At 35.1% G+C, this 27,032-nt stretch overlaps 1 protein-coding gene and 5 non-coding genes across 6 annotated transcripts; 3 read left to right on the forward strand and 3 right to left on the reverse strand.

The window, feature by feature from the left end:
- Positions 1-8,106: 8,106 nt before the first annotated feature.
- On the reverse strand, positions 8,107-8,177 carry Trnag-ccc (transfer RNA glycine (anticodon CCC)). Its single transcript has one exon. It is a non-coding gene; the product is annotated as a tRNA-Gly (tRNA).
- Positions 8,178-8,861: 684 nt separating this feature from the next.
- Trnag-gcc (transfer RNA glycine (anticodon GCC)) lies at positions 8,862-8,932 on the reverse strand. The gene has a single exon. It is a non-coding gene; the product is annotated as a tRNA-Gly (tRNA).
- A 4,857-nt stretch (positions 8,933-13,789) lies between these two features.
- Positions 13,790-13,860, forward strand: Trnag-gcc (transfer RNA glycine (anticodon GCC)). The gene has a single exon. It is a non-coding gene; the product is annotated as a tRNA-Gly (tRNA).
- Positions 13,861-15,004: 1,144 nt separating this feature from the next.
- Trnag-gcc (transfer RNA glycine (anticodon GCC)) lies at positions 15,005-15,075 on the forward strand. The gene has a single exon. It is a non-coding gene; the product is annotated as a tRNA-Gly (tRNA).
- A 1,314-nt stretch (positions 15,076-16,389) lies between these two features.
- On the forward strand, positions 16,390-16,460 carry Trnag-gcc (transfer RNA glycine (anticodon GCC)). Its single transcript has one exon. It is a non-coding gene; the product is annotated as a tRNA-Gly (tRNA).
- A 5,503-nt stretch (positions 16,461-21,963) lies between these two features.
- LOC129249153 (uncharacterized) lies at positions 21,964-24,498 on the reverse strand. Its single transcript, XM_054888815.1, has 4 exons — positions 24,220-24,498; positions 23,162-23,406; positions 22,884-23,057; positions 21,964-22,239 (listed from the first exon to the last, which is right to left on the reverse strand). Exons 1-4 carry the CDS (start codon positions 24,415-24,417, stop codon positions 22,014-22,016), a joined length of 843 nt encoding a protein of 280 aa, XP_054744790.1. The 5' UTR covers positions 24,418-24,498; the 3' UTR covers positions 21,964-22,013.
- Between the last annotated feature and the right edge of the window lie 2,534 nt (positions 24,499-27,032).

Here is a 27,032-nt window from a genome sequence, read left to right on the forward strand (position 1 = left end):
GTTTAGGCCGAACTTTTGGCAAAAATTTTCATATAGAACGATTTCATGTATTTTTAGCATCTTTTTAGGATTTATTTTTTTTTTTGAGAAAATATGTTTTAAAACGATTTGAAATTGGCACAAAATTAAAATTTTTGTTAAAAATTTTTGAGAAAAAATATTTTTTTTAACATGTGGACATGTAAAAAAAGAGCATGTGAAACACAGAAGATGTGAATAAATTATGTTTTTATTTCATTTGTTAATAGCTCTAACTATGCTTAGAAACCCTTGAAAGTTTCTTGGCGGAATTCGAATACATACCGCGGACGTATTAGCTTCAGTTATTATTGAAAATATAAAAAATAAAAACTTGCTGTGTATTTTCACATATGACAAAGGAACATTTCTTTTTAAATTTCTTACAAACAAGATCTAAAAATGATTAATTTTGGATAAAATTTTTTTTAAATTTTCTTCTTATTTTTTTTCAAAAATTGTGAAAAAAAGACATTTTAATTTTTTTGAAAAAAATTTTTTTATATATTTATAAGCTTGATGAGTCATTCATTAAAAAAATTTTTGAAAATTATTCACAAAAGAATTTACAAGAAGTGCGAATCAGCAATGGGGGAAACACAATTCGGATTTAAAGAAGGCATGGGCACACGTGAAGCCCTATTTTGTATTCAAGTAGTAGTTGAAAATTGCAGAGACGTCCAAAAAGATGTGTTTATGTATTTCATAGATTATGAAAAAACGTTTGACACTGTTCAACACGATAAGCTCATTGAGATTCTTCAAAACAATGATATCGATACAAAAGAAATTCAATGTATACGCAATCTTTATTGGCAGCAAACTGCAGAAGTTAACATAAACAACGAAACTACAGACGCTATACCTATACTAAGAGGGGTTAGAGAAGGATGTATTCTCTCACTATTACTATTTAACATCTACTCCGAAATAATCTTTCAAGAAGCACTCCAAGGATTAGAAACTGGCATTAAAGTAAATGGGACAAACATTAACCACATCAGATATGCTGACGACAAAACTCTCTTATCAGACAGTCTAAGTGGACTACAGGAGCTAGTGAATGTTGTAACGCGTTGCGGTAAAAACTTCGGTTTAAAAATCAATATTAATAAAACTAAATAAATGATTGTCAGCAGAAAAAACACCTATGTTGACTCAAGCTTAACAATTAATGAAAGATTAAAAAATTTCATAGAAAGATTAAAAAATTTCAAACACTTAGGTTGCTGGATTAACGAAAATTGGAATTCTTCAAAAGAAATAAAAGCTCGAATTGAAATTTCTAGGGCTGCATTCCATAAGTACAAAAAGGTTCTGAATAATCATGACTTCAATATTAAATTAAAATTTCGATTCGTTAAATGTTACGTGTTACGTATGCTATGGAGATATGTACCATTAAAACCACTGAAATGAATAAAATAGAAGCATTTGAAATGTGGATATATAGACGAATTCTAAGAATACCCTGGACAGATAGAGTAACAAATGCTGAAGTATTGCATAAAATTCAGCATGATCGACAATTACTAACCACCATAAAAAGAAGAAAAGCTGCGTATTTGGGTCATATTATGAGAAACGACAAATATCACGTACTTCAACTAATCCTGCATGGAAAAATAGGAGGCAAACAAGGCATAGACAGAAAACAACTATCCTGGCTGAGAAATATAAGGCATTGGACTGGAATCGGCAATGTAGAAACTTTATTGGAGACAGCAAGAAATCGAGACCTTTATCATGGAATTATAAAAATTAGCGATACCAGATGGAGACCAACCTCTATGAATACGAATTTAAGCAGAGCTGAGAGATTCGCTTTTGAGACATCCTTCAGACCCTCAAACAATAGGGCAAACGCACAGAAGGTGTTCTAAAGTTTCCTCAACATCCTCTCTGCATTTCCTGCATTTGTCTGTGCTAGCAATCCCTATTTTGTGAGCATGTGCGGCCAATAGATTATGACTTGTTAGCATACCTATAATAGCTCTGCAGTCCTTTCGTGAGAGTATAGGTACGAATTGAGCCAGTTGTTTTGCACTTTGTTCTATACATGACTTTTGCTGTTTTGCATGCGGTTAGATTAATCCACCTGGCTTCCACTCGCCTTTTCATGTAGTCGTCCATTTCATTGAATGTTGTATTTAGCGGTTTTGGTACGTCGTTCTCTTGTTCAAGTCTAGTAGTCTAACAGCATTTTTTGCTATCTCATCTACTATTTCGTTCCTCATAACGCCTTTGTGACCAGGTTCCCAGTAGATATGCAGCCTACTGTTTCCGGCTAGCCTTTCTATGGCCTCCCTGCTCCGTCGAAGATTTTTGGACTATGAGCTTATTGCTTTTATTGCTGTTTGACTGTCCACGTATATATTAATTATTGAGTTCTTTCTTGTTCTAGTGTAGGCTAGCTCTGCGGCTTTCCCCACAGCAAAGGCTTCCGCTTGGAAAATACTGCTGCGGTCTGGCAGCTTGACAGGCTGCCTTATCCCTAGTTTTGAGTAGTAAAGGCCCGCTCCCACTCCGTTTAAAATTTTAGAGCCGTCTGTATTGATGTGAAAAGTCCTATGGTCAGGCTTCATGCCTTTGTCCCATCATTCCTCTTCAATTGTAGTGCGAAACCTTCTCTCCCAATTAAAGTACGGAGTCATGTAGTCTGTGCAACCTGAGCTCCAATTTGTTAAATATTAAAATATTAAAAATTAAAAAAAAGTTTCGAAAAACTTAAAATTTTTTTTTCAGAAGTTTTGGGAAAAAGAATAGCAAGTAAATTTAAAAAAAGTTGCCCGAATTTTAAATAAAAAAAATAATTATTATTAAAAAGAACTGAAAGATCTCAAAATTATTAAAGTTTTATAAATTTCACTTAACTTCTTATTCCTTTTCATTTTTTTAATTTTTGTCAACCATTTTTTTTTTAATATATTTTTTTAACAATATTTTTTTCTTAATATTAAAAGGAACCGAAAATATTTCGCTTAAGGATCTCTAAATTATTCAATTTTTATAAAATCGTTCTCAGTTTACTTCTTTTTCTTTTTCCCTTAAATTTAAAAAAAAAAATTATATGTTTGAAAACATTTTTTGAACATTTCTTTTTAATATATTTTATCAAAAAATTGTGTGCTAAAAAGAACCGAAAATATTTGGTTTTAAAGATCTCAAAATTATTAAATTTTTGTAAATTTTTTTTCAGTTTACTTCTCATTCTTTTTTAATCTATTTTTCTCAAAAAAAATTTTTTTAATATTAAAAAGAACCGAAAATATTTGGCCTTAAAGATCTCCAAATTATCCAATTTTTATAAAATTCAGTTCACTTCTTCCTCTTCTTTTTCCCTTAAATTAGAAACAAAAAGTTATTTGTTTGAACACATTTTTTTTTAAGTTTCTTTTTAAATATTTTATCAAAAAAAAATAAATTTATGTTAAAAAGAACCGAAAATATTTGGCTTTAAAAATTTCAATATTATTTAATTTCTGTACAATTTTTTTCAGTTTAGTTCTTATTCTTTTTCCCAAAAATTTGGAAAAAAAACTGATTTTTTTTTTAATATTTTTTTTTTAATATATTTAAAAGAAAAACAATTTTTTTGTTGTGATATTAAAAAGAACCGATAATATTTGACTTTAAAGATCTCAAAATAACTCAATTTTTTTCAATTTACTTCTTATCCATTTTTTGAAATTTTTTTTTTTTAATTTTTCGAAGAAATTTTTTTTAATACATTTTTTCCAAAGAAAAGATCTCAAAAATTAATAAATGTTTTTTTCTTACTAAATTTTAATTTTTCTCATACATTTTTGTTAATATATTTTTTCAAAAAGAACTTTTTTTTATATTAATTTCAAGAGAAATCGAAAATATTTGACTGTAAACATCTTAAAATTATTAAATTTTCGTAATAATTTTTTCAGTTTACTTATTCTACTCAATCCTACAAATAAGCCATGTCTAAAATACTTGAGTCAATTGTGTCACAGTTTTATGTCGCCGTCGAACTACAGTTGCTTTTTACGTATGTATATGAAACTTTTCCATGACAGAAATGCACCCGGAAAATGTATACCTAGGGTAGATCGTAAATGAAAAACCTTTACACAGTTTTATTATTACTTCTGTAGCAGCGGTGAAACTCAGGGCATTCAGCTAATAGCCGGCATACGCGATACTCGATACTCTTTCAAGCAAACTTGGCTCCATTGGCTGCCCTTTTGTTAGTTTCTTTTATTTTTTCTTTGAGAGGGAAACAAATGAAGTCGATTTAAATTCAATTGGAACTACAGAAAGGAAATGTGTGTGTGTGTGTAAGCTTATTGATAAAACAAAAAGACATGGAAATAAAGAAAACTGCTGCAGCAGCTCAAAACAACTGTCTACAAGAAACTTTCAAATAATTTGAAGTTACACAAAACTTGAAAGTCGACTTATGCGCTCTTTCATTCTTTTTTCGCATTCAGAAGATAAGAAATGAAATAGTTACTTCAACAAGAGAAATAAAAATAAGATTTAAAAAAATATTTGTTTAAACGTAAACTCTTGTTCGCCTAAAGCAGTAGCTTATTTGCCACCTTTCCTTTAGCAATGGAGAATTAAAAAACGTGATTAAAGAATTGTCAAAATTCAAAAACAAATTGAGCAGCGCGTATCTTCTGGCGCGTTCTGTATCGCCAGCTACTGTCGCCATCAAGGCGAATTCAAGTTTTGTTTTGGTATCTCATTCAGTCGCTATTGTTGCCAGAAGTTTCTCAATCGCAACACTGCCCTACAATTAAGTCTGATCGTCCCGATTAGACACCAAATCGTGTGATCCAAATAGAGCCGATCTCTCCAGATGAACCACTTTGACGTTGAACATTCCCACAACCTCCTTCCACCACCTGAGTTCGTCGTGGGTTAGCTGGGTCGTTGTAATTGTTGTTATTGTTATTGTAGCAGTTAACTTTGCCCTGTCAGTTTAGTGTAAACCACTGGTCGTCTTCCTCTAACTCATTTAACAGTAGGCCCAGGAAACTTGCTGTTTTGACAGGTTGGGTCCAGAGGGAGAGGGGTGTTAGATGAGTGGGCTTGATGGGCATGTGAAAAGGTGGTCAGTGTCGGGTAGTTGGAGCTCTTCGTCTGCAATGGGTGGTGGTTGGACTCCGATGACGGTATTCGGGGGGTTAAGAAAGTGGTAAGAGTCTCCCGATTAATGTCGTTAATTGTCGGTCTGTTTTGTCCTGGGTCTCGTCCGCAGTCCTCTGTCGCTGTCCTAATGGCAGTGTTTCGACAAGTCTGTAGCTTCGTCGGTATTGGTGTGGCGTGGACTTTAACCTTAAGTTGCAGTTTAACCTCCTTTGCCCAGGTGGTGAACCGTGGACTTTATGAGGGAAAGTTGTCGGTTCTTCACAGTAAAGAAGCGAGAAAGGCAGGCGCGGTAGTAGTTTACTTTGATGCACAGGCCTTCAGTGTCATTGCTCGACGCCATTATCATGCAGTCGTCAGCGTAGGAGACCAGGAAGACTCCCACTGGTGGCTGGAGAAGTTGCGAGATATAGAAGTTAAAAACCAAGAGGGAAAGGACACCACCCTGTGGAACTCCTTGCTTTATTTTCCTCTGTTTAGAGATTTGGTCTCAAATATCACCGACGAATGGCGACCACTCAGGTAGTTAGCGGTCCACCTCAGCTGGGTCGTTCTTCTTTCTGTTCGGCCTTCAGACTGTCATCGACTTGAACAGCTAGTGGAATGCGTTTGACAGGTGGCACAGATTTTTTTTCTTCACCAGCCGTGCGATCTTAACTCACTTACTTAATGGGGCTGCTACCCTCTGCCTTATCGACATCAATATCATTCTCTGGCTCATCAACTGCATCAACCACTTCACAAATGCTACATTATCCGAGTTGTCAAATTGTAATTAAGATTTAGCAACTTCAAACTCAAGAACGATAGAAACAAGATTGCGCCCATCAGAGAGTGCGTGACGTCGCATTAGCTAAGTTGTGCAGTGTTGCCAACCATTTGCTCTTCGTTACAAATTTAGTGATTTTATTTACCGAAACTGTAAGTTAAAAAAAAACTGTAGTATTAAACAAAAGAATGTTAAAAAAGTCACTCTGAGAAGATTTTAGAGTTAATGAAGATTTGTTGGTTCTTACAAAATTTGATGTTTTGAAAGTAAAAATTTAATTTTTTGTTCCTTTTTTTATATTCTTCTCTCAACTCTTCTTAACATTGAACACCTTTTTACACATTTTAAAGAGCGTTTGAATTTACTGAATGCGAATTAAAACCATAAAGGTGTAATCGTTTCTTCCGGTCCTTAATCCTTAGTGGGGCATGGGGCACCAAGAGGTTTATTCATAGTACAAATAAGCAACAAAATACCAGAAAATGCTGAAGAAACCATAGCATTTTTACAAAAAGAGTACCCAATCTAGTTACATGTCACGCATACAAAGTTCTTTAAGTAGTTCAATGGAAATTTGGTATTTTATTCTCTTTAAATGGACATTTTAGTGCGTTTTTATATTCAAAACTAGGCAACACTGCAGTAGCGAGAAAGAGATTTGACTGCTGAAAACAGAAGAACACGAACAACACCTGCAATCGCGGCAATGCGACCAGATATTGAAAAAAGTAAAGCTAAATAAAACTGAGTGAATTATTGAACTAATTTTTTAGAAATGTACATTTTAGAAAATTATAAACTTTACGGTTTAATTATTACGGTTAGGCTAGAAAAATGTCATGAAGAAAGGACTGAAAATCCGAGACTAATAACAAAAAAATGCTAAATCAAGTTACGAAAGTGGTAATCTGGTCATACTGGAGCTAAAACGACGTCACTCATTGTCAAATTTGCTGAGAGCAAAGTAACGGCACCATGATAGGCGCCATCTCATTATTCTTTCCATATCCTTCAGACTCATTTTTATCCATTTTCATTTCATTATCCTGCTTTCTTTAGACTCTTCTGATTTCATTTCATCGGTGGTAACTTCCATTTCGTTAGCTTCCGTAGGGTCTGCTCTCGGAACACTACCTCTCTTGGCGTAGCACCCTCCAGTTTTCTTCTACTCAGATAACTTGGTGTCTTTTTCAAACTTTTCTCCATCAATTTCATCAGATTCCGCTTCGTTTCCTTAGTGCCTCATTTGTCCTCTACGTTACTTAACTAAACAAAAACAGGCTTTAAAAACCGAAATATTTAAAATAATTTTTTTAATGAAAAACGGAGGTTCAAATTTAGCAGAATCTGAAATATTTTTTTTTAATCTTTTGTTCATAAAATAACAAAGAATGCTGGAATTTCTAATTTCCTGCTTATTCTTGCCTTATTCAAATTGAATTGGGGAAAATACTCTTTCCCCATTTGCTGACTGGAATGCACACAAATGAACGACATGTAAACTAACGTATTGAGAGAAGCGCTGCGTTACAATAACAGAGTTGCCGTAAGATTTGAAAATTTAGATAATGTATTGGAATTAAAAAGTAAAAAAAAAAAATTGTTTAAAGCTAAAAAATATGTTTAATAAAGTTAAAAAAAAACTGCAAAATATTTTAATTTATTCGTTTAAATCTGAAATTTCAGAAGAACTGTAATTTGTGCTATGAGACTGTGTAAAAAACTGCAAGATTGTCTAAAATAGAGTAATTTAATAAAATAAAGTAATAAAACGGTGAATCCAGCAACTTTGATCTAAATATACATACTTGAGTTGATAAGACCAAGCTGCGCAAGTGCATTGACCACCATTGATCTTTTCGGCAATTTCAACGACGAGAACAGATCAGCTGTTCACCACCTGACAAACCGTTACCCGCTGTTCGCTACAATTCTGTCTTATCTACCTGCGAGTGTTTTGCCGAGGATTAATAATAATTTAAAAGCTGTTTTTTGCCGATCAGTCTTGCTTTTTTTTCAAACGTTATTTGGTCATATATTTCTTTCAGCATTACAAGCAACTGATAGTGGAATGTGGGCTTATGTTATAAAAATATAGTTCAGTTCATATTTATAGCAGAACCCTTTCCTTTGAATAAATGTGAATTACTTACTAAAATGAAATATGAACATCATAAATTAAGAAATTTGATTGCATCGACCGGGAATCGAACCCGGGTCGTACGCGTGGGAGGCGAACATTCTACCATTGAACCATCGATGCTTGTTAGAAAGTGTTTTTAAAAAATTACAAAAATTTATATCACCAATCTATGAAGAAAAAAGCTGAAGTTGCTAAACTTTCAAAATATTACGAGGCACTGAGCAACTAAGCTCTCTTCTCTTGCTGGAAGCTAATATATATAATACTTACATGAAATTATAATAAGTAGTTAGTCGATTAAAAGCGAAATTTCATTTCAACAAACTTCTCTAAGAGTGTTGATCACATAAATGTAAATTTTTTCTCGCGGGAGATTAAAAAGTTAGTAATTATTTGTTTTTAATCCTCATTTTTCACTGTGCACCGTGCGGCGGCGCATCAATCTGTAAGATGTTAAACTAAGTGGTTGGTCTACGGTACTTTACTTGTATAGATCAGTGTACTTGTTTAATTTTTCAAACAAAATACTCGTATTTACAACAACCAGGAGTCGAACGCGGTCACTCTCGTAACAGGCAACCATTCTCCCACCGAGCCACAGATGTTTAAGTAAGACTTCCTAGAATCCAAAGTTTCCGTGTAAAATTTAAATAAATAAAGACTAAAAATAATAATTAATGAACACTTACTTCTTTAATCCAATTTTAATGCATCTTTTATTATATTTACACAACTTCTAAGAGCAAGTGATTAAAGGTGTTTACATAAACTAAAGACTAAATATTTATTTATAAAAAAGAAATTTGCATCGGCCGGGAATCGAACCCGGGCCGCCCGCGTGGCAGGCGAGCATTCTACCACTGAACCACCGATGCTGTTATTTGTATAAAGCTCCAATTCAAGTTTTCGCCGAGTGCTCTTCTCTATGTGCATATGTGTTGTTGTCTCTCATGATCTTTAATTTCAGTAAATTTTTCTATTTGCTTTGCTTAGCTTCATCACCAGCACTGAATTGTAGTTGTAAGTCTCATCAAATAAATAAACCAACATCTCAAATAAATAAACCAACAAATATGTATAATGTTGTACATGTACTAGAATTACTTTTGCTACTACACAATTTCATGCTCAATCTGGCTCTCTGCCTCTCTTTGTAAGAAAATAAGCAGCACTACCGCGAATTAGTTGAAAATAAAACAAAGCATATCGAATACATTTATATATAATATATACATATATACATACTTATACATATAAATGAGAGTTGGTTGTTGTTGCGGGCGAACAAAACAAGTAGTGGATTCGCAGATATGAGATTTTTTTTTGTTCACTTACACTTTTTGTTTCATTACCGGAACTCCAAAAAAAGTATGATACATGAGCCCTTATATTTTTAATATGCTCCAAGCCTGTGGAGAGTTGCGGAGTTGATTATGATTGCCAACCAAGAAGGGTCCACATATTGTTTCTTCACACCAGCCAAACTCCTTGTTGCTACAAATTTCAAAACCACTGAAAAAGTTTATTTTAAATCGCTTAAAATGAATAATTGAATCTCGTAATCTGATACTTTCACACCAGTTTGGATTTGATTGCAAGCACTCCACCATAGACCAGGTGCACAGAATAACAGATGAAATAGAAAAATCGTGCGAAGCGAATAAAAAAATGCGCAGCAGTCTTCCTGGACGTCGAGCAAGCGTTCGACAAGATTTGGCATGAAGGCCTTATCAACAAATTGAACTCACGTCTTCCACTTCAATGCAGTGCCTTTTTAAAATCATTTATCACTGAACACTATTTTTGCATCAAACAAGGCAATGAGTATTCCAAATTAGAGAAAATAAACGCTGCAGTTACGCAAGAATGCATTGGATGCGACGCCAACTCCCACAATGTGGCATGGGGAAGCACGAATACAAACAACAGAGGTGAGTCACTCCTTGAATTTTTATTACTTAGTAATATAACAATAGTAAACAGGGGTAATAAACCCACTTTTGTAAACGCAATACGACAAGAGGTACTCGACTTAACTCTAATCACTAACAAATCTTTGAATATGATCAGTAACTGGAGAGTCTCGGATGAGGACTCAATGTCTGACCACAAACACATACTCTTTGACCTAAATGGGGTGGTAAAGTTCTCCACACTTTACAGGAGCCCAAAAACAGCAAACTGGAAAAGATACAATGAATGTCTTTCAGCTAAGCTTAATAACAGCGTAAGCAAAATAACATCAACAGAGGAACTAGAAGAGGCAGTAACAGAAATGACTGACTCAATCATGGCCTCATATCAAGACTGTTGCCCACTAAAAATCAAATCCTCCACGAAGAGGGTCCCCTGGTGGAACAACGAACTTGACAAACTTCGGAAAACAACGAGAAAACTATTCAACACTGCAAAGAAAACAAACAAATGGGACGAATATAGGAAATCCCTAACTAACTATAACAAAGAACTAAGGAAATCCAAACGAAACTCTTGGAAAAACTTCTGCGAGGATCTAAAAGATACTCCAGCAACAGCTAGAATCCAAAAATCACTTTCCAAAGGCGACTCAAGTCCCATAGGAACACTAAAAGGTCCAAACGGAACTATTACCAACACATTCGCAGAAACACTAGAGCTTCTTCTAAAGACTCACTTCCCAGATTGTAAAAGTCATGACTCATCAATCGACAATAGTCTAGACATGGTAACTCACCATCAACGGAGATCTACGGTCTCATTTGTCAACAAAATCATAAATTTCGAAAGGGTAGAGTGGGCAATTAACTCCTTTAAACCCTTTAAATCACCAGGGCCGGATGGTATATTCCCAGCACTTTTATCCAAAGGCACTGTGGAACTGATCCGAGTCATGGTGAAAATCTTCAGAGCTAGCCTAATATTGGAATACATTCCAAAGATATGGAGGAAAGTGAAGGTAATATTTATTCCTAAGGGAGGTAACAAACCCCCTGACTCTCCAAAATCTTACAGGCCAATCAGTCTATCATCGTTCATGCTAAAGACAATGGAAAAACTACTCGAATACCATCTAAGAGAAGAAGTAATCTTCAAAAAACCCCTTCATAAGCTGCAATTTGCTTACCAAAAAGGGAAATCCACAGTCACAGCACTGCACACACTCGTTGTCAATATAGAAAAGGCCCTAAATCAAAAAGAAATAGCCCTATGTTCCTTTATGGACATAGAGGGAGCCTTCGACAACGCAAATTACAAATCCATGGAAACAGCACTCGAAAAAAGAGGTGCAAACCCAATATTAACACACTGGATAAGCCAAATGCTTAATCAGAGGATTATTAAAGCCTCGTTAGGCCAAGCTGAACTCAATGTCACAACAGTAAAGGGATGTCCGCAAGGAGGAGTTCTCTCTCCACTGCTATGGTCCCTACTAGTTGATGACTTGGTGCAGCACCTAAACAACAAGGGATTCATAACCATTGGTTATGCAGATGATATATCTGTTATAATAAAAGGCAACCATGAAAGGACACTAACGGACTTAATGCAAAATGCCTTGAATGCAACATGGGAATGGTGTAAAAAGGAGGGGCTGTCGATCAACCCTAACAAAACCACAATAATCCCCTTCACAAGAAAAAGAAAGATAAAGTTTCCTGCATTGAAACTAAATGAAACAGTGATAGAACTAAAGGAAGAGGTCAAATATCTAGGTTTAACCTTAGATAAAAAACTCACTTGGGAATCACATATAAATAACATAACAAAAAAAGCCACGAAATCCTTGTGGACAACCAAACAATTACTAGGGAGATCCTGGGGCCTCAGCCCTAGTATGGCCCTCTGGATATACACCCAAATGGTTAGACCAATCATACTGTATGGGGCACTAGTATGGTGGGGCAAATCTATCCAACAAACAGCGATAACCAAACTGGGAAAAGTACAAAGGCTTGCTTGCCTATGCATCACAGGGGCTATGAAAACTACCCCAACAGCTGGCATGGAAGCACTCCTTAATCTCCCACCACTTCATATAGCAATCCAAGAGGAAGCAGCTACGCAAGCACTCATGCTACACATGAAAGTAAATTTCAAATTGGGCAACCTCACCGGTCACCTAAATATCCTAAACAAAATCAAAAACACCATAAGCATGGCTCAAGTTTCAGACCACATTGACCCAACCCTCTGTTTCACAAAAGGATACTCAGTTACCTTTCCAGAGAGGATAGAGTGGAAAACAAACCCGAAATGGATGAATGATGATTCACAAAAATGGTACACTGATGGATCAAAAACACCTTACGGTGTAGGAGCAGGTGTAGTGGGACCCAGAATCCACAAATCATACACTCTCACCAGGGACACCACTATATTCCAAGCGGAACTATACGCAATAATGGAAGCAGTAAACATCATGCAACGCAGGAACCACAAGAGAGTAAGGATTAAAATACTCTCGGACAGCCAATCAGTCCTAAAAGCTCTAGATAGCTATACATACAACTCTAAAACCCTCTTAGAATGCCACAAGGCACTCAATAATCTGGCATCCAAAAATAATGTTTCATTAATTTGGGTACCGGGACATGAGGGATACGACGGCAACGAAAAGGCAGACGCTCAAGCCAAAAAAGGGGCAGATGAAAACTTCATCGGACCTAGCCCTATGTTCGGATTCAACAAAAACAACCTAAAACAAAAAATAAAATACTGGGCCAAAACTCTATTAAATCAGCATTGGAACAATGTAGAGGGTCTTAGACACTCCAAAAAGTTCCTAAGTTTCAACGCTAAAAGAGCCAACATGGCCCTCACGTTAAACAAAAAGAGCATTCGCACTCTCACAGGCGCCCTCACGGGTCACTTCACCTGCAACAAACACTTACATAAATTAGGCATAACTAACACCAGCACCTGCAGATTCTGCTGCGAAGATGAGGAGTCTATGGAACATCTCATTATCGAATGTCCGGGGTTGACGCATAGAAGGAAAAGGTTTTTAAACAAGTTCATGCTTACAGATGAAGACCTTCAATCACTCCCTCAGAAGGAGCTGGTACAATTCATAAGCATACTTCACAGTCAATAGACAGCATAGGGTGCACAATAGATCAACATGGTCGCAGTGCTAAAGGGCTACTCCTTAACCCTTTACAACCATTAACCAAGAATGCAACCTTGGAGCCGTTTTTTTTGTTTTGCCTTCTGTACACGAATGTTGTACCATTCCTCCAAGCGCTATGATCGCCACTTTTGCTGACGGCACAGCAATCCTCGCAATAGAAAAAACCACCGAAGAAATGGCATCTAAACTTCAAACTGCTATAGACGAGGTAGAAAAGGGACGAAAAGTTGACAAAAAAAAGTTAAATATTGTATTAAAAACTCAATTCATGTGAACTTTGCCAATAAAACAGCAAACCATCACCCAGTAATGCTACTATGCGCTCCAATTCCATACGCGAACACATAATTCTTGGCTATTTAAAAGTTTTAAATTTTTGTCGTGATATTTTTTTCGTGCACTCCACACAAAAATATTGGCTCCACCATTTTAACGGGCCGCTAGTGAACCTTAACCGGCGATATGTTATCAACAGTTGCATTACTGTTAAGGGCTTACATAGCAGCTGTTAAATTCTGCTCGCTGTTAGCAATAAGTGTTGCGATCGTCAGCTCTGTTTTAAAATTGACGAACACACAAACAAAAACAATCGAGTTAACTGCTGACTAAAGTTTAAGCAACAGCATCGGTGGTTCAGTGGTAGAATGCTCGCCTGCCACGCGGGCGGCCCGGGTTCGATTCCCGGCCGATGCAATTGTATTTTGTTTATAATTGCTTCTAAAAAAGCAAAAAATATATCCTAAAGTTTTATGAAATAAAAAAAGTAGTGTTTTATAAGATTAAGATGTTACAAGGCGCAGAATTTCCTCTATAGTTAAACCATAGGAAGGAAATAAATATTTTTATATTTCAAAGCAAGAAAATTAATATAATATGTATAAATACTTTTAATTCGCCTATTTAAATCGATTGTTTATCCTCATGCAATTTTTCAGCAAAAACTGGGTCTATGTTGGGTAAAGATGGCCCAAAACTGTTTCACCAACCAGAAATTTTCTCAATTCACACTCTCACACTTCTTTTTCTTGAATACTTTCTAGAAGAACAGGAAAAAATTACTTACCAATGGCTATATATTATTATTTAATACAAAAATATGTATATTTATAGTAATTCATTCTGCTTTACACATTGATCTCAATTTTTTTGAGCGCACTGTAAGGTTATATTTCACAATAACCGCGTCCAGATATCGGATATCGATGATGAAGATTGTTCAGCACCACTTTGGCTACAGCAGCAATATTCTCGACAGAACGTCCAGCTTTTGTTCCGACAGTACTTTTTCTATCCTCGAAGGAACCAGTTGCTTGAAATTTGTTCACCAGCCCTTGAATTGTCGACTAATTCGGACGATTGTATTCAGAAAAAATATCGAATTTTGCCAAATGTTGTTCTTAAATTGTACTCCTGACCACAGAACAATCACCAAAGATTGCATAAAAAGAAGGTACCGTCTAGGGACTATTCTCTACTGACATCTAGGCGCCTCTTTTGAAAGACTTTTTTTGTGTTTTTATTTTCTCTACTTCAATTTACAGAGGTTAAGTTAGGTTGACCTGGCTGGCTGAAAGCCATCACATGGACCTATTGGTGCTTAGTAGTAATGCAGCCAGACCTTTACATTTCTCTTGACCTTTACTTCAATATAGAAACTTCTAATGTCATTAACTTTCCCATTTCCAAAGTATGCATAAAAAATGTACAAAAAGTTTGTTTAAGATTAATTTATTCCATATAATCTGCTTCGATTTAAAACGCTTTTTTTCATAAACTAATCTTTATTCGTTGCGCAGCTGAAAATATTAATTTTCGGTTTGGTGTAGGGTTGCCAACAGCATCGGTGGTTCAGTGGTAGAATGCTCGCCTGCCACGCGGGCGGCCCGGGTTCGATTCCCGGCCGATGCAAATCAGTTTTTTTCTCACATCAGCTATAGATTTTTCCAACAAATCATCTACTTTATTTGCGTGATTGTTATTATAAATAAATCGGGGCACTAATATTTTGTCCTCCATGCAAAGGCCTGGTGAATCACATCTGCTGATACAAATGCATTTATGAAAGATTTTATATGAAACTTTGTACCGAAATAAAGAGTATAAATATATTTTCTTTTTTGCAGCTAGTTGTTTGTTTTATTAAAATTTGCCTGCTTGCGTTCTACCAACCATCAGAGAATAAAATAAACAAATTCTCCTCATCCTTCATCTAACGTTGCATATGATTTGGTATCACTGCATTATTTTTACTTTGACAAACTGTTACGCTAGCCCATTCTTCTTCAAAGCCTACCGCCTGAAAGTATGCAAACTATGTTAAAAAAAAAAATATTCCTACTTATGCTTCGAAGCACTGGTCTAAGCATGCCGCCTGTGAGTTAAAGGACTGACAACAAAGCCGCTTGATCATCGCTAAATTGTTGTAGCTTTCACGTAAAAAATTTTCGTTTGACGAGCAGCGAAATTCTTTAGCAAGTATAGAAGTGATGCGGCAAATATAGTAGATTATCGAGATATAAACATTTATTTTTGTATTTTCAAAAACTTAAATAACAATAAAATTGTTAAATAGACAAAAAGAAACGCAGCGCTAACAACGGAGGCTTTCAGCTGAATTTTGTTTTTAATATTGCAACTCCCTTAGGTTACCATGATTTTCATATTTATTTACAGCAATGATTATATCGAGTTTGTTAAGATAGCTAAATAATCTGAAGAAATGGCAGTCTTGTTTGCAATGATTTACAAGCCCTCTCTCCTCCATTCTATGTCAAGTGGGTTTTAACAACTTCTCGAACCTACGAGTATAAAGATGAAAGCTGCTGTAAGTTATATAGGCCTAAATAAGGCAATAGTTGTTGTTGTTGTATCAGCATAAAGATACCACTTGCGTATGGGGAATGCTGCTGAAGTGACGGTCCTTGGCCGGCTACAAATCCGGGTCGTTCCGGTTACATAGCACCGACTTTCGTGGCAACGATAAAGCAACAGTCGGTTAATCTGTAAAGCTAATTTCGCTAAGACCAGCACATAACCTGCAGTTAAAAGTTTATAAATACCCGACTACAAAATGTGTGTAGTGGGTTCTGATTTGGCAATACAACAACATCTGATTTCTTTTGTATATAGAAAATAAAAAAAACATTTCAATTTGTCTGACAAAGTTAAAAAAATTATAAAAACATTAAAATTTGTACATATATTGAAACAGAGTTGCCAACAGCATCGGTGGTTCAGTGGTAGAATGCTCGCCTGCCACGCGGGCGGCCCGGGTTCGATTCCCGGCCGATGCATAATAATATTTTCCTCCACATTTTCTTATCAAAGAGAAAATAAAGTTTTGAGGAAAATAGGCGGCTTGTCATAAAATATTTTTACAAATTTGTTGTATTGAATTACTTTTATTAACCCCTTGAAAACATTTAACGCCTGAGACACGACCGTTAACAAATCCGTTCCACATGCAAATATTTTCTCAATACAATCCGCGTCCAAGTAACAATACGTCATATTACAGTATGTGTCAGAAAAAACCGCGATTATTCAAGAAGTATAAAAGATAAATATTTAAAAATTTTTTTACACGAAAGTATATACAAAACTATGAGTTGCAATTACTCAATAAGCCGTGTAGAGCTCTTCGTTGTCGAGCATAGCCTAACATATTCTTCATGCTTTGAACCAGCTTTTCAGCGTAGCTCGTCGACAAACAGGACTAGATTTTGCGAACTTGACAAACGAGTTGCTTTAAATCATGGACTGGCCTTCCGGTAAGATGCATTTTCACAGTTCTCCACACATTTTCAATGGGTTTGACGTCTGGGGAGTGGGAAGGCCAGTCCAATACTTTGACGCCATTTTTTTGTTTTGTTGTTTTTCAATGTGTTTTTCTGAGCGCAGTGGTTTTGATGATGTGGGATGGTAGGATACGTTCGCTTCCTCAGTTGTCGTTCGATGGTATTGATTCTCTCATCTATACCCTTTTTAACGGGAAATGTGCGAGCTTGGCGTAGTCGCAAAGAAGGGACCCACTTAAAGATGGAAAATCACTTTATCCTGCTTTTTTCTCATCTCTCGCTTCAAGTTGTGCTCGGAAAAGTTATCAACTTTTTTGTCCACCTCATACCGCTGATTCCACATCACAAAAAACTTTTTTGATTTTTAATCACTTTTGCAGCCGCGGCGTAAGATAATTTCGGCCCTTTCGAATGTGTGCATAAAAATATCGCCTCGAAACGCTTCGTGCACTTCTCCCTCATATTTGTTTGGTTGCGTTTACGGAAAAGTTTCGAAGACACCAAACTGAGTTAGCACTGGCGTCGTAGCCCTTGAGTGAAACTATTACGCAACAAAAAGCAGAGCGAAATATATCTTGATGTTATAAGAAAAAAAACCGGTTATTTTCTTTTGACACAGGCTGTATATAGGGAGACCAAAAGCGAACGGCAGGCGTATAGATTAAAGAAAAATAAAAGAATTCGCGCGTCAGCACAATCCTATGCGGAGGTAGGTCCATATCCAACCGCAAAATAAGCCGAATTGACGCATTGACGATGTGCACAGCCGTGCCGAATTTTCAATACTGGTCGCTCCAGCAGCTGTGTTTTCTTCGCACCAATCTCCGTATGGTTGGTAGCTTAAGGTCTAAAAGGCACAGTTTAAATATGAAAAAAGAAAAAAAGCGGAATACTCAGACATTTTGTAGATCTTCATTCCCTAATTTAAATAATAATGAAAAGAAATCTAAAGGAGTCTGCTCAAAAACCTGTCCACGCTGCGAGGAGATACCTGCATTGGGTTTGGTTGGTTGGGTAGAGTGATGATTCATCTAGAATCCAACTAGCACCATTTTCGCGCCACATCCTCGTTACCAACTTGTTTACTAGTTATTTACGACATGACTATATGCAGTCAGTGCGGTTTAAGAACCTTATTAGGTTGTTGAAATCTGAGCCAGACAGTTGTTCGAGACTCTCGAACTGCGGTTTGTCCAGGGTTAACATTCTTGGCTGCTTGTTTTCCAATTGCCAGTTATGACAGCCATAAGTCTCCAGGCGTCCTGTCGTTTCATTTTTATCAATGTTGACGACTGTTTGAGGTTGTAGGTGGGCCATAACGTTCTGCTGATTTTGCGTTTCGTCTGATCTCTCCATCTAAAATCTGCGATTCGGAGGTATTTTAGGGAAATTGTACTCTTGACTGCACCTAATGGTGTGAATACCGATCCTGCAAGAGCGTTATTCATGGCAGATCTCCCTCTTGCCAGTAATTCTGCTTTTTTGTTACCTTTAATATTCCGATGACCTGGGACCCAGATTAAGGTAACATTATGGCTTTCGCTCAAGGTGGAAAGGCTATTCGGACTTTGTTCCACCACCATAATAATTAAAAAAATTCATTCCGATAATATTTTTGTTCCTCTTCAAAAAAATACTCCTTATTTACAGTTGCGGTTCGATAATATTTTTTTGTGCCATGCATGATTAAATGGCAAATCATGTTAAATATGCATGATTAAGTGGAATGATTGTTGTTATTGTAGCAGCTTAAACATTTCCCATACATAGGCGAGGAATGGTAATGAAGTGACGCTTCTTAACCGGATATAAATCCATGTAGCTCCGGTAATCTAGAACCGATTGTCGTGCCGTTTACTGTTTACAAAAATTATAAATCTTCCGATAGAGTGAATAATTTTGTGTCACTTTGTATTTTGCAGTGTAATTAAACTAATCAATTTTCATCGCGAATTATATTTATTATTATTGGCATCTTTGTGGACATTTCGCTGGTCCGAGACGAGCGAGAAATTGCTCACCGAAACAGCGACGCAGTACATCCATTGTTTCACGTGCTGTATGGCAAGTAACGCCGTCTTGTTGAGAAACAAAAATGTTGTGGAGATCATGGGCTTCAATTTCCGGCTTCAAAAAGTTGCCTAACAAGGCGCGATAGAGTTCGCCATGCACTGTTAGATTGGCGCCAGCCTCGCTTTTGAATAAATAGGGGTCTATGACTCCTCCAGCCCATGGGCCGCACTAAACGGTTGTTTTCAATGGTGGTAATGACTGTTCTTGAATGGCTTTGGGTAGCTCTTCAGCCCAAATATGGCAATTTTGTTTATTCAACTAAGCCAAAAAGGAGCTTCTTTGCTGAACAAAATTCGAGTTCCAAAATGCGTATTTTCGGCGAGTTTTTAAAGAGTCCAACTACTGAAGTTATGACACTTTGGAAGATTAGCCGTCTTCAAATCTTGGACTAACTGTATTTTATACGCTTTTAAACCCAGATATTTCTGTAAAATCGCCCAAGTAATACCATAAAGTAGGCCATGTTGTAAAAATCGAAGCCGAATCGTGTGAACGGGCGAAACGTGGTCTAATTGTTCGAGTATCATCCAATAATGTGAAATTACTCTCAATGTTGTCGATGATTTCCGAATAGTGTGTACAGTAGGACGTTTGTGGGGAACCATAAATTGGCCTGAACACTTTCCCAGAGCGTAGATTTTCGTAATACAATTACAACAAATGCGGTTTGCAAACGTTAAGGAGGGGTAAGTCTTTCCATGCTGTCGAAAAAACCCTGTTGGAAAAAGTACCTCCAATTTCATCACCCTTTATTTCTGCTTTAGATTCTAGTAAATGATTGGCCACTTGAGTTAATTAGTTTCATCTTTTGTATTTTCTTTATGGGATATAGTAAAAGAAATGTAAATAAAATAAAAATCGCTGTTCAAACAAGCAAATGCATTTTATTTCCAAATCATATGAGTATCATTAGTGGAATACATGGACTATTTTGTGATGTGTGATTATACTCATAAAAGCCTATCATTTATCGCTCATTTATTTCAATAGTGTCAGAACTCAAAAAATCAAATGGCGAGAAAAACGGCTTCAAAGTTTTCAATTTACTATGCCTTTCTAAGGAAAAGTAAATGCATATTTTCATTTAGTAAGCTGCTACAACAACAACAACAACAAGATATTTTCATCTAATCAGGTACTTGAAACAGATATAGCCACGCATTTCTTCTTCTTTACCCAGCATAAAAGAAGAGGCTTATCTAAAAAATTGTTTATCGATATGTATTAGTGATAAGAGTGAAACGCCTTCCCACGTTAACGCAAATGTTTACACTTCACTGCCTTATCAAGCAAATAAATAAACCTATACTAAACTTTTTATTCACATACATATAAATGGATGTAATAATTCAACATTACACAAACAATGGCTTGCACTTTAGTGATGCAGGCACTCACAATTTAGACTTGTCGTTAGGCGCACTGAATTCTCACTGGAACTCTTCAACTTAGAATAAAAAAATGAAAATAAAAAATATAAAAACAAAAATTATTTTATTTTAACACAAATAAAAATTTATTTACTTGTTTTTTTTTTTAATTTTTTTTTCTGTGAGTGAAGCCACATTAACTTTTTATTTATGTCATACACTGTAAACTTTACTTTAAGTTTTAACACTCTATTGGTACAACTACAAAGTAAGCATTACCAACTGGCTTGAAACCCAATTTTTTGAAGAGCGAGCGTGACGCCACATTCTGGAATACAACTGGAGCAGTAACTTCAAGGCCCCTTGCGGCAATTAATTTGGACATATGACGAATGGCAAGATTATCAAAACCCATACGTTTGTGAGTGTCCAACACTTGCAAGAGTCCCAAGCAGCCCATTGGTAAACTGAAAAAAATATAAAAACATTAATACTCCTGGGCATTTTTTGGATATTTTGAAATTTAATGTTTTTCATTTTTGTTTGTAATTCTTTTAATTTATTTTTTAATTTTTTATTTTTTTTTATAATTCCTTTTCTGTTTGTTTTATTTTTTTTTTCTTCAAATTTTTATACATTTTTGGTTTCTATTTTTTTATATTTTTCGTTTTTGTTTTAATTTTCTATTTTTATTTTTTTTTTATTTTAAAAAATTTGTTTTTCTATTTTTTTAATATTTCTTTTCATAGTTTTTTGCATTTTTCTTAATGTTTTTCTTTCTATTTAATTTTTGTATTGTTTTTTTATAATTCTTTTTCTGTTTGTTTTATTTTTTTTTTTTTTTCTTCAAATTTTTATACATTTTTGGTTTCTATTTTTTTATATTTTTGAGTATCATTAGTGGAATACATGGACTATTTTGTGATGTGTGATTATACTCATAAAAGCCTATCATTTATTGCTCATTTACTTCAATAGTGTCAGAACTCAAAAAACCTAATGGGGAGAAAAACGGCTTCAAAGTTTTCAATTTACTATGCCTTCCTAAGGAAAAGTAAATGCATATTTTCATTTAGTAAGCTGCTACAACAACAACAACAACAACAACAACAAGATATTTTCATCTAATCAGGTACTTGTAACAGATATAGCCACGCATTTCTTCTTCTTTACCCAGCATAAAAGAAGAGGCTTATCTAAAAAATTGTTTATCGATATGTATTAGTGATAAGAGTGAAACGCCTTCCCACGTTAACGCAAATGTTTACACTTCACTGCCTTATCAAGCAAAAAATAAACTTATACTAAACTTTTTATTCACATACATATAAATGGATGTAATAATTCAACATTACACAAACAATGGCTTGCACTTTAGTGATGCAGGCACTCACAATTTAGACTTGTCGTTAGGCGCACTGAATTCTCACTGGAACTCTTCAACTTAGAATAAAAAAATAAAAATAAAAAATATAAAAACAAAAATTATTTTATTTTAACACAAATAAAAATTTGTTTACTTGTTTTTTTTTTAATTTTTTTTTCTGTGAGTGAAGCCACATTAACTTTTTATTTATGTCATACACTGTAAACTTTACTTTAAGTTTTAACACTCTATTGGTACAACTACAAAGTAAGCATTACCAACTGGCTTGAAACCCAATTTTTTGAAGAGCGAGCGTGACGCCACATTCTGGAATACAACTGGAGCAGTAACTTCAAGGCCCCTTGCGGCAATTAATTTGGACATATGACGAATGGCAAGATTACCAAAACCCATACGTTTGTGAGTGTCCAACACTTGCAAGAGTCCCAAGCAGCCCATTGGTAAACTGAAAAAAATATAAAAACATTAATACTCCTGGGCATTTTTTGGATATTTTGAAATTTAATGTTTTTCATTTTTGTTTGTAATTCTTTTAATTTATTTTTTATTTTTTTATTTTTTTTTATAATTCCTTTTCTGTTTGTTTTATTTTTTTTTCTTCAAATTTTTATACATTTTTGGTTTCTATTTTTTATATTTTTCGTTTTTGTTTTAATTTTCTATTTTTATTTTTTTTTTTATTTTAAAAAATTTGGTTTTCTATTTTTTTAATATTTCTTTTGATAGTTTTTTGCATTTTTTTTAATGTTTTTCTTTCTATTTAATTTTTGTATTGTTTTTTTATAATTCTTTTTCTGTTTGTTTTATTTTTTTTTTTTTCTTCAAATTTTTATACATTTTTGGTTTCTATTTTTTTATATTTTTGGTTTATATTTTTTTTAGTTTTTAAATGTTTTTTCTATTTTTTTGCAAATTTTTTGCATTATTCTTAAAGTTTTTCTTTCTATTGTTTTAATTTTTTTTCTATTTTTTTCTTTTTTTTAATTTTTGTATTTTTTAATGTTTTTTCTATTTTTTATTTTTTTTTTATTTTAAATTTTCTTTAATTTTTTTTATTTTGTTTAATTATTATTTTTTTTTGTTACGCACATCAAACACCAAGCAACCAAATTTCCTGTGCCATCAAACACTCCAACGCTGTCATTGTAGGTGATTAAAAGTTCCACTAAAGCTATCGAACCAGGTTCACGGTGTGGCCAAAGGCTATTCACCAGTTCGGCATGTTTCGTCTCCAAACGCTGCAATGTGTAACCTTGCGGTACACTGATTATATGTATTACAAAAAATAACAAAAAAAAAAACAACAAATTTAATCAAATCATTCACACACTGGCACATATTCAAATGTATTTGTATGTAGTTCTCACTCCACCACAAATTGTTCCGCTTTTTCTCTTTCTATGTGATGCCAAGCAAGGCCACTTGGCTTGAAATTCTCTCTCTTAAAATCCATATCTACATAGTGTTGTTCCACAGTGGGCATCAGGCGCTCATGATAGCCTAAGATCATATATGGTTTATTGCATTTGAGCGTATTGAGTGCAACAAGTAAACGTGCGGGGTTCTCGCTGAGCGTATTGATGAATACGTAATTGATTCTCGGTGCATTAATCTGGAAATTGGGGAAACATTTTTTATAAGTGAGTTTCGAAAAATAGATATACAGGACATGTCTCACGTCGGCCAAACCTAGGGACTTCTGTCTTTGTGAATTTATTCTTATTAGCCAAATGAATCTAACTAAATCTTAGATTTCAAAAGAAAGGGAAGAAATTATAAATGAAAATCGATGTTAGCGCAAAGTAAAGCTAAACGATTTGGTTAAATGCTTCTAAGCGCAGTTACTTACATATATATTTTTTATTAATACCTATGCTTACTACTTTGATTTCTAAGCATCTCAACACTAATCTTTTTATTGCTTTCCACAAGCAATGAAATTGCCAATAGAGGCAGCAAATTGAATGAATTTAACAGTTCATGTCATGAAATATTTTAATAAGCTGTCATTCTGCTTGTTTGAAAACGAATTGGTATATTTTGTGACGCTCACATTGGCAGCATCGTTGGCAAAATTTAGTTTTCGAGCCTCTACATTTCCCTTCTTTGCAAGAAGGATTCACTCAGAATCTGTGCGTCAATGCTTTCAAACAATCGAGAGCGCGCACACAAAGTACTGACTTACTTAACGGCATTTTTACAATGACAATAACACAACAAAGCAATGCCCATATTAAAATATTGCCATCACATTCAATCAAATTGAGCAGTTGTTGTAAAATGAACAATTGAGTATCGAGATATTGAGTAGCTCCTTCTCTGAATTCTGTACCTGTTACACCTTATACTCTCAAATATGCGCTATTACTCGTCAAAATACCTGTAAGTATTTGTTTAGAAGTATTCACATGGCTTATCAACTCACAATCCCCACGTAGGTACCATCCTGTGCCCATTCTCCATCCAGCGAAAAAATATTAATTTCGACATCCTTATTTTGCTCCTTCCAGTCTATGAAACATTGAATTGTGTTATAGCAGCTGGATAATCTTTTTTGTTCCTCATAGAGATCTCGCAGTTCGGGCCATTGAGATTGAGGAATAGGCGCTAAAGAATGCCGCATTTTCTGAGTGCTCAAAGCGACTGTATAGTGGAGAGTATGCCGTGTAGAGTGCGCCAACAGCGTCGCCCAACTGAATAAAGAGCGCAATGAGCAAACTACTTAACTATGCAAAATTTGCAATAGGTGTTTTTATTGAGGCATGCAAATATTTCTTATCACTCGGAGGAAGTGAGACTCTCCCCCAACCCTTTCAATGACTGTGCAGTATATTTTGAATGCAAGAATTAAAGCAAAAGTATACCAATAAAAAAACCATGTAATTGAGGTAACGTTAAAGGCAATGATTTTTAGAAGGCTGAACTAGACCCAGTATTAAAAAGGAATGAAAACCTTGTGTTTCAATAGTAGGTACTCTGCTCATAAATTAAAAATAGGGAAAGTGTTTTGTGATTCACTAAAAAGTAAATTTATAAATTTTAGCAAATACTGACTTTGTTAAGCAAATAAATTCCGACAATTTTTTAATGAACTTTCTGTTGCAAAAATATTGAGAATGTTACAAAAATACTCCGGTTACAAAAAAACCACATTTTTGCAAGTTATATAAAGAATTCAAAAAAGGTAGCGAAAGCGCTCACCCTAGAAGGTCCTCAACTGATAGTCACACGTGATAAAAGCTTAATGACTTGCTGCTGCAAAAGGCAATTGGAGTCCTCACTGATACTGTTCCAATCACACCAAATTATTTTCAAAGATGTTTCGTGTCTGAAAAAGTAAAATCTCGCTAGCTACCAAAACCACTTAGTGCATCAGCTCACACTGCATTGGTCCTTCAAAAGCATTTCGCTAAAAATGCAACGCATGTCATTCCGCCACTTTTGTGTTCGCCTGATTTAACACCTTGTGACTTCTGACAGTTCGCTTACCAAAACCCACATAAAAGAAGTTATCAAAGACTTGGCAGACAAGAAATTCATACGACGTTGAATAAAGAATCCAGGACAGAGGGAGATAAATACTTTATACTTCCCTCCAAAAAAGCATCAAATAGGTTCCCAAGGTTACGAAATCTTAATAGATTTTATACTAGACATTATAATATTCGTCATATGATTTCAAAATCCTCGGATTAGTAGAAATAAGCGTCTGCAATATTTTTAGACATTTGTGAAGTTAAATTAAAAAAACGATATTAAATAATGTCGATCAAAAAAGTGGATTTTTCTCATGAGAGTTCAATGGTAACTTTCAAAGCACAGGTTAATATTAAACGAAAACAGAAAACTAGAAAAAGGTGTCTCATTTTTTTGGCCGAACAAACTTCTAGAGTTATCCTAATATACTTAGTCCTGCGGCTCGAACCCAGGATTATTCTTTTTTAGCCACTCTTGAGTGGTTTTTGCCATATGGGCTGAAGCGGAATCTTGTTTTCTTTCTCCATTGAAGAGAGTACTACTCAACTGCTTCATCACGCCTTCTAAGACATCCTTCTGGTATACTTTTGTCACGGTTTTAACCACTTTTTCGCAGAAATAAATAGTTGTAACGCCTTTCCAAGACACTGCCCACCAAACCATTACGGAAGCTGGTTGGTGACTATGCTGAATCCTTGAAATTGAAAAATTGAAATTTGAAAAAATTGAGCTAAGGAATGCCAGGATATTTGGTGGCTCCTAAAGCACTCAGGCTAAAAAGCCCATTGTATTTAGAGCTCTGGAAAGAAGGTAGATAGTCAAGGAGGGAAGGAGAAAAGTATCAGAGAAAGAGATAGGAAAGAATAGAGACAGAGATAGAGATAGTTAGTCCTGTGAGAATTTTCCAGATTCTTTGGCAAATCTGTAAATATCCTCCAGTTTTAGAGAACGAATATTACTCATTCTCACGACATCGGTACCCAAAACTCGTAGCTGTGCTCTAGCAAAGGCACGACACTCACAGAGAAAGTGCTCAGTGCTATCCGAAGAAGTTTGAGAGTAAAAGCGTATTTTCGACCTCAAACATAGCCAAGTCAAAAGCTGCAAAATCACACGTGTTGACTTTATGGGTCATAACTTCTACAATTTTTCGTCGATTCAGGCAAACTTAGGCTTAAAATGTAGGTGATAAAATTGCCTTTCAGAAAACCTATCTTATGTCGATATAAAAAAAAAAAAATAAAATTCATTTGGTTTCAGCGACCTCAAATAAGTTTAAAAAACGCTTTTTGGTCGAGGACCATTTTTGGTGTAGACTAGTGTTATTGGCTCTGGCCAATACTGATACTTATTACTATCGTTTAAGTACCATCCGGCTCCAACCCTTGGAACAACAGTTTTTGCGTCTTTAGAAGTTTTAGCATAGGTTTTGTCGTTTGCTTATATAAAACTTCTTCAACAGTGAACATTTCCTCATCTGTGAAAATAATAATTTCATGGCAGTTGACTGCATGCCACCGAAGAAGCTGCTTGCATCTGTCGAGTCTAATTTTCTTCAAGCCCGTTATCAAATGATGGCCAGTTGAGCGTCGGTAGGCTTTAATGTGAAGATCATCTCTCATTAAGCTTGGCATGGATCTGGTAGATACATTTACTTACCTGGACATGATTTTCTGCTTTCCACTTCTTTTTCTTTTACAACAACACTCAAGACGCACGTTTGGAGCGAAATCTATATTTGCCGTACGTTTCGTCCTCAAG

The sequence above is a fragment of the Anastrepha obliqua genome, chromosome 5 (assembly GCF_027943255.1).
Source record: "Anastrepha obliqua isolate idAnaObli1 chromosome 5, idAnaObli1_1.0, whole genome shotgun sequence".
NCBI lineage: Eukaryota > Metazoa > Arthropoda > Insecta > Diptera > Tephritidae > Anastrepha > Anastrepha obliqua.